At 43.6% G+C, this 8,523-nt stretch overlaps 1 protein-coding gene and 1 long non-coding RNA gene across 2 annotated transcripts in view; both read right to left on the bottom strand.

The window, feature by feature from the left end:
• Positions 1 to 8,222, bottom strand: part of rassf3 (Ras association domain family member 3) — a 101,362-nt gene extending 93,140 nt beyond the window's left edge. Inside the window, exon 1 of the mRNA XM_015962247.3 lies at positions 7,630 to 8,222. Coding sequence (XP_015817733.1) covers positions 7,630 to 8,140 — 511 coding nt within the window. The 5' untranslated portion in view covers positions 8,141 to 8,222. The remainder of the gene's footprint in view (positions 1 to 7,629) is intronic.
• LOC139063251 (uncharacterized) lies at positions 2 to 1,155 on the bottom strand. The gene is made up of 2 exons (XR_011516624.1): positions 979 to 1,155; positions 2 to 249 (listed from the first exon to the last, which is right to left on the bottom strand). It is a non-coding gene; the product is annotated as an uncharacterized lncRNA (long non-coding RNA).
• Positions 8,223 to 8,523: the final 301 nt, after the last annotated feature.

Genomic DNA, 8,523 nt, shown 5'->3' with positions numbered 1-8,523 from the left:
ATTGTGCAGTTGACTGCAATCTATTTTATTGCACATGAACACAGTCAGCAGTATAAAATGAGCTAAACAGTGCAAAATATCAGTCCAGAATAATTTTTAGCATTAGCTGGAAGCCTGCTCCTTCCACCATGGATAGTGGCCTCATGTCTTTTACCAGCATGTTTAGAATAGAGTTTGTAAGTGGTATGAATTGCTGGGGGGTGAGTGTCTCTTTCCCCATGTAGTTGTCCATCGTTGCTTGTTTTTTTTCTGCATAAGAAACACAAATAGACTGAAATAAGTACACATATAAAATAAAGCAGCACACACACTACAACACTAAATCAATATTATATTATTTGAATTAATTAACAATATACAGTGATCATTTATTTTGAGGGTTACGTTCTACAAAATAGCCCGCAACAGGAGATATTCAGAAAAAAAGTAAAACATTTTTACTATTAAAAAGCTCTAAGTAAGAAGCTCATGAGGTTTTTACTTTGAGTCGGGAGTGTTTAAATTAGCCAGAGAAATGTGAAAAATGTTTATTTTGTGTAATACTGTTTAAGAAACATGATAAAAATGTGTTGTGAGGCGTTTTACAGCGTTAGATAGTAAAACAGCCTTTTAATAGTAAAAAAATGACTTTTTCTGAATTTCTCCTGCATTTAAAAATTGAAAGTGTACAACTATGCCGCGTTATATTCACCTGGACACAGCTTGTCTGTATATTTTTCTCCGCGGAGTTGTCCTTTTTTGAATGAGGAACATAGTTATGGGTTTGTGCCGTTTTTCTCTTAACGAGAACATTCTTATAAACAGACGTGCTAAATTTGGCAAGCGCATGATACACAACACGGAGGAGATTCACGATTGCATCTAGTCAATCAGAAGTAGAACACCGCAGACTGACGCGGCAAAAAAACATGTTTAACATCCACTATAACGAACTCAGCTAAAACACTAAGTCCAGCTTGTTTATTTTCTGTTACTTACCGGGCTGGCTCTTCCAAATGACGGCTCACTTGACCGCGGTGCTCTTCCTCTGCTGCATCAGCCCCCACATGCTTTCGTCTCAAATGTGCTCCCATACTCGTGAGGTTTTTGTCCGGGGTTTCTCTTCAGTTTTGTCGCTTCTATTTTTCTTCCGTATTTCCTCTTGTTCCGCCATCTCTCACAGCAAGATGAGCGTCAGTAACGTGATACGTCATGAAAACCGAGGGCACCCATTGGCTCATTTCTTCTTCTACGGCTCCACTGGTAGATCAGTGGCTCATTACTGCCACACACTGGCGGCAAATTTAACAGCTTGTACCGATGTCAGATTGTGGTAAAAAATAGACTTTATGCGGTAAAATATGATTATTAAACAACTAATCGATGACTAAAAAAGTTGTTAACTATTTTAATAATCGATTATAATCGATTAAATCGATTAGTTGTTTCAGCTCTAAAGGCAATCAAACAAAGATGGCCGGCTCTGTTTGCCGGTTTCTGTTACTGAATTTCATTAAAAAAGAGACAAAAGACCGGACGCCCAGGAGAGTCAGCTGAGCTGCACAGACACTGAAACGGGAGCAACAACAACTCGCTGTAACGATAAACTTTGAAAACGTAGCTTTAATTCCTGCAGTGACTGCCATCCTAACCCCACATCCAGGTGGTTATTCATACAACTTGCTGCTCAATTTGAGATTTCTGTTGCATTTTCCTGGAAATGAATTTTTCACAGAGTTACAAAAAACTTTTGTATTCTTGAATTTAGTCATAAAATACAAAATATGCACACAAGTATACTATTAACCCTTTAAAATCCCTTCATCTGTTCTGTTTTTCGTTTTATGGGTTACAGTTTTAGCCCATCAGACCTTCACGCTCGAACGAACAGATCACATGTTGAGCCTACAAGAAACTGCTCAGCAGGAAAAAATAACAAGAATAAGAAAACAGCCTGAAGGCTTCTAGGTGACTGTTTCTGTGTTAATAAATCAACTAGTAAATGTTCAGATCAGCAATCATAAGAAGAGGGTAAACTAGGCTGCTGGAAAAAGGTTTCTGCACAAATAAAACTCAAATAAAATAACACCTCACATTTATTAGTAAAAATATAGTCTCCCTAATATTGTAATCCTTATTGGAACATACATTGTGGAAACCGCGGCTTCCGAGGCGGTCACGTCACTTGACGAGTGAGGGAACGTTATATTTTATACGTACTATGTAAGTTTCAATAGAAATATATAACAAGCCTTTTACTTTGTAAATTGTGTTTATATTGGTTAAATTAAATATGTAAGCGAGTTAGTACCCGCTAGCCACCGAAGCTGCAACTACTAAGCAACTAGCCGACCATGGCTAACTGCTTTGTATATAAAAAAAACATTTCAGATATCAGGCCGATAGCTACAATTAGTTAACTTACATTTAAACTTCAAATTTGTCCCTGAAGTAGCTGCCGGCTTCTGATCAGTCAGCTTTTAGAAAAATACAGCGCTGTATTCTGGGAAGTTTTTGACCAAGGCCATGCTACAAGGCACCTCCCGTGTATCCTTGCTCAGCTAGCTAAATGGCTAACAAACAGAGAACAGGTGCCTCAGTAGAACATGAACACTGGAACACCCCTTGGCGGATCCTGATGAGGTGTCTCCTAGGCAACCGGAGCGGGACCAATACATCAAGGCGCGGTTCCTTGAAGAAAACACCTACAGTTTTAAATGTGAGCAAATATTGATATCTGGTGGTACGAAATAAGTTGTGTTGTTAGGCTTTTTTTTTATTTGGTTGTTGCTATTTATTTATTTTTGTCAAATTAATGTGAAATTCCCCATTAATCTCATATGGTGAGTCGTGTAAGTGTAGTTTTACCTCCTGTTTAGCGCCGCATGGCTGCCAGACAATGGGACATATACTGAAGTAAGGTCAGAAAAAAATATACACCCAAGTTCACAAATGCTAAACAGTCAATGAAAGACCCGGCCTACTTGGACCAGGTAGGCCTAGTACTTGGAAGGATGCTTCACCTGAATTTGGACACAGCCTGTATGTCAAGTTTTAGCTAATGCTAGGTTACATTAGCCTACTGTTGCTAACGTTAAAATAGCTATGTGAGGCCTGATACGGATACAAATCTTAATAAAAGCAACAAAATTCAACATATTTAATTTCTAAATAAACTTTACAGTTGTCTGAGTTGTTGGGATTTGTCTTAAAACCACAATTAACATAAACAGAAATAAACTAGCTTGAATACAGAAGCTAGCTAAAGCTAGAATTAGCCAACTTACAAAGATGAGTTTCAGCAGGACACTAAACTCCATTAGAGGCCAGTTTCTAATCAGAAAAATGGATTCCCTGTAAAGAAAATTTTACTGAAAAAAATATATATTTTGTCTTTTGTCAATCAATAAAAAGTATAACGTGCTAGCATGATGTAACTGCAAGCACTTTCAAACAGACTTGAACCTGCACCGAAGGGCCTTGAGTGTCTGTTAGTGCCTGTTTTTGTCTTCGTTTTTTTTTTTGTCTGGCATAACTGAGGCGTCAGCCCTTGTGTCTCACCCTTCCGGTGTGAAGGCACTCCGGGGTAAAAACATACATGTCTCACCGAGACCTGCATCAAACCATGTGACAATGCTACCACATCTGCTCTCTCAATTAACCACACTTTCTCCCACACTTCTCGTGCATCTGGCCGAGGTGGTGGAACGGGCATGTTAATTTCCAACAAATGGATATACAGTCAGTTGCTACCATCACTGAATACAACTCCTTTGAATACCATGCCATCCAGGTAACTGTACTGAAAAAATTCTTTTTGGTTGTCGTGTATCGCCAACCAGGTCAACTCAGAGACTTTCTTGATGAACTCAACACCCTGCTCTCCTCCATTTCTGAGCACGACTGTCCCACAGTGGTCCTTGGAGATGTGAATATTCACCTGGACAATCCCAGCTCATCAGGCTTCCTGTCACTAATGTCATCATTTGATTTAAAACTAGTACAAAGTCCTCCAACTCACAAAGCTGGAAAAGCACTTGACCTCATTTTCAGTAGAAACTGTGCCGTAGACACAATCTCTGTCACACCGCTGCATCTTTCCGATCATTACTTCATCCATTTAAGCATGTCTCTACAAGGGAGGTCCACTGCTTCCTCCCCAGTGGTCTCATTCCGCTGCAACTTCCGCAATCTGGCACCCAACCACTTCTCCTCTCTTGTTGCCTCCACTCTTCCGTCTCCCAGCACATTTTCTGCTTATGAAGTGAATGATGCCACCGAATCACTCTTCTCCACACTCTGCTCTTGTCTTAACAACTTGTGCCCTTCAGCCACTAGACCTGCTAGATCCTCTCAGTCGCACCCTTGGCTAAATGATACCCTCCGGTCTCTACGCACCAAACTTAGAGCTGCGGAACGGAAATGGCGCAAAACAAAAGATCCTGGTGATCTATTGAAATTTCATGAATTACTGTCCTCATTCTCTGCCAGCATCACTGATGCAAAGAAAGCTTTCTACACTGACAAAATTCTCAGCTCTACTGACTCTCATTTTCAACATTCAAAACTCTGCTGAACCCTCCGTCTCCACCTCCTACCAACAATCTATCAGCTGACACTTTTGCCTCATTCTTCACTGACAAAGTGGCAGCGATAAGCAAACAGTTTACTCAACTGGCCACTCCTGAACATTCGCTACCACAAACTCCTTCTAGTCCAAGCATCTCAGGCCCTACTGCTTCATTTTCCTCTTTTTCCCTGTCACTGAGAACTGTGTGTCCAAGCTTCTCACGTGCAGCCGCTCTACTACATGCCCACTCGAACCCATTCTGACTAAGCTGCTCCAAGCTATTGCTCCTACAGTAGCCGCAGCAGTCACACATGTGATCAACGCCTCACTGACATCCGGTACATTTCCCACCTCTCTCAAGCATGCTCAGGTTAAACCGCTGCTAAAAAAAAAACCCCATCTCTTCCTCCAAATCATGTGGAGAACTACTGACCTATCTCTCTCCTCCCTTTTCTGTCCAAAATCATTGAAAGGGCGGCTTTCAAGCAGATCACAGAATACCTCTCACAAAACTGTCTGCTTGACCCTTACCAATCTGGGTTCAAAAAGGGCCACTCCACTGAAACTGCTCTGTTAGCAGTGACGGAATCCTTAAAAGAAGCTAGAGCGACAGGCAAATCCTCAGTGCTTATCCTGCTCGACTTATCGGCTGCATTTGACACCGTCAACCATGACTTCCTTTTGTCCACACTCTCGAGCATGGGCATCACAGAGAAAGCACACGCCTGGTTTGAATCGTACCTCACAGGACGATCATTCAGTGTCTCTTGGCTTGGACAATCCTCTACCGTGCACCATCTTGCCACAGGAGTCCCCCAGGGCTCTGTACTAGGACCTCTTCTCTTTGCCATATACACCACCTCACTGGGTGAGATCATTCGATCACATGGCTTCTCCTACCACTGCTATGCAGACGACACCCAGCTCTATCTGTCATTTCCACCGGACGACCACACTGTCTCTGCACGAATATCAAACTGTCTCTCTGACATATCAAAATGGATGAAATCCCACCATCTCCAACTCAACCTCTCTAAAACTGATCTGCTTGTCATCCCAGCAAAACCATCCATACAGCACAATATCTCAATCCAGAATGACTTCCTATCTCTGGCTCTGTCAAAGGCAGTTCGAATTCTGGGTGTTGTGATTGATGAACACCTGATCTTTAAAGATCACGTTGCCTCTGTCGCTCGTTCATGCCGCTGTGCGCTGTACAACATACGAAAGATCAGAGCATACCTAACACAACATGCCACCCAGCTCCTGGTGCAATCTACTGTCATCTCCCGCCTCCATTACTGCAATGCCCTTCTAACTGGTCTTCCAGGCTGTACTGTGAGACCTCTTCAAATGGTCCAGAACGCAGCGGCGCGTCTGGTCTTCAATCAGTCAAAAAGAGCACACGTCACCTCTGTGTTCATTGAGCTCCACTGGCTACCGCTAGCAGCACGCATCAAATTCAAATTGCTAACACTAGCATACAAAGTCCGAGATGGTACGGCTCCCATCTACCTGAATCCTCTTGCTAAGGCTTACGTCTCGGCCCGGCCGCTCCGGTCATCACAGGATCGTCGGCTAGCAGTGCCTACACCACGCTCAGGACAATCCAGACTCTTCTCATGCATCGTTCCACAAATGTGGAATGACCTTCCAAGCACCACCAGAACAGCGGCTTCCTTTTCAATTTTCAAGAAACTCCTGAAGACCCTGCTCTTTAGAGAGCATCTTCTAAACTAGCATCCTCCCTGCACCCGTCCCCCCTCTCTACTGTCCACTCCTTGTTCCCTCCTCTCCATGAATGATGTCAAGTTGTTGTTGGTGTTAGCCTCAAGGGCAACATGCCGATTATCACTATTTAAATTTAAATCTGCCACCGCTATTGGTTTAGAGGTATGCTATGATGTTAGCTGGTACCGTATGATGTCACAATGCCATTGTGAGCCTGTATTTGTGTATTTGTTAGCGGCTCTGCCCTCTCGGTCTGCCAGCCAACAGCATTTGTTGCATTTTTCAAACATGAAGTGGGGGAGGAGTAATACTCTGGTAGGGGGTGACTTGCTCTTTAAAAAGCGAAGTTCTACAAATAAACAGTCAAACCATTAATGCCCAAAAGTTGTTAGGAAGAACTTAACTTCCTTCTTTTGTTGTTTGTGAGGCAGCAGCAGAGGGAAGTTTGATTCCAGCAGTTTTAAACCTGGACTTGTTCATCTGCATACCTCCGACATTCCTGCTGCTGAAGGTTTTACTGCCCTACCTGTGAGTGCCACCATCATTACAGCCTTGACAGGTCAGACAGAGACACCTGTTGAGTTTACTTTAATAATAATCAGTTATTTCAACCGATTTCAATCTTTGCTAGAACAAATAACTACAAATTAAATGCAAGTGTGGTCATTTCGATGTTTGTTGTTTACAAAATGCACACGCCTCTTCTTTAAGTATGATGCACCTTGATCAAAAGTCAGGTTTACTATCATTACACTGTAAAATAATTTGTTTTAGTTCACAGACTAACCTGTAGTGGCTTTTTAACAGAAACGGCATTGATTTTTTAATTAATTCATATAACTACCTGATTCCTAAACAACAGTTTTTATATTAATCTACTATTTAATCTAATAAAATGTTTGTTAATGCCAGTGAGTTCATAAATACCAAAAACCACTACTGAGAGTCTACAAAGGCCAGAAACTCTAAAAATCGTTACAGGGGAAGTTTGACAAATGCAGCTAAAAGGGAAAATATTCATTGTTGGTGCATTTCCACTGAAAAGAGAATGATGTTTGCACATTAATTAACCTTTTATCCCCGTTCTGCTGTCATAAACATGCAGATTTTGGCTCCTACGACTTACTGATATCAAATTGTTGCAACATGGCACTCCAAAAAGTCCAGAATCACAGAGAACATGTTTCACATGGTAACTCCAACATGGCAGGTCTTCTCTGGTGCTTCCTGGTTTTAGAAGAAAAAGGAGCCTAACGTGTTTTCTCATCAGGCTGCTTCAATGATGGACATCACTTGAAAGTCGCTTTGGGCAAAAGCGTCTGCTAAATACATAAACATAAACATCTTACCTGCACAGGTGAGACCATCCTGGAAGATGTACATGCAGCACGCATCGCACCAGGTGTTCTCGCCTCCAGCCTCGAAGGTGTGCCCCTCCCCGGATTCCTCGTTCACCCTGGGGTCCTTCTCTCCGGGGGAGAAGATGGTCCTCACATCGGGGGCTCGGAACCTGCTCCTCCGGCTACGGGCTGGCCCTCCCCCGGGTCCGTCAATCCCGTTCCTGACAGCTGCTGCGGGTTTCCTCGCCTCAGGGCTCCGGAGGTCGGGCTCGATTGGCTCCCTCTGGCTCCACGCCGCCTCCAGGCTCTCCAGACTGGCCGCGTGAGGAGTCGACTGCCGTCGGACCCCTCTCACCACCACCGCGCCTTTCGAGATACGCATCTTGGCGCCCGGCGGCGGCCACGTCGTGTCGCTCGGAGGCAGGAATGGGTCCGAGTCGTAGGGCGCGCGAGCATGGCGGAACACCTGCGGGGAGTAGCCGGGGGCGTGTTTACGGGTCAGGGGCGAGGAGTTGGACATCGGGCGCTCCTCGTACGTGCCCGGCCGGGTCCAGGTGAATGTACCGCGGCGGGACGGCTCTGTGCCTCCGGGCCGAGTCCTGGTGCTGTCCTCGGACTCGGAGAGCCGGTTCTGCCAGAGAACGGGTTGGATCTCATTTCAGACCTGATGGCGACACGCTCCGCTCACAGGAAGAATGCAGACATATCAGTTGTCACACACCAAACTGTTAAGTCTGTTTAAATCAACTAAATGTCCTTTTTACTGCGTTTTCAGCATAAATCACCTACTTTAATTATAGTTCCGCTTCTTCCTCTGGATAAATAAATACTCCGTGCAAACACAAACTTGTATCTGGATTTATTATAATTAATAATTTGCCCAAATATACCTGCAGGTGAATG

This window comes from Nothobranchius furzeri, chromosome 1, assembly GCF_043380555.1.
Source record: "Nothobranchius furzeri strain GRZ-AD chromosome 1, NfurGRZ-RIMD1, whole genome shotgun sequence".
In the NCBI taxonomy this organism is placed as follows: Eukaryota; Metazoa; Chordata; class Actinopteri; order Cyprinodontiformes; family Nothobranchiidae; genus Nothobranchius; species Nothobranchius furzeri.
The sequence above is the reverse complement of the archived record's forward strand: the minus strand, read 5'-3'. Positions and strand labels throughout refer to the sequence as shown.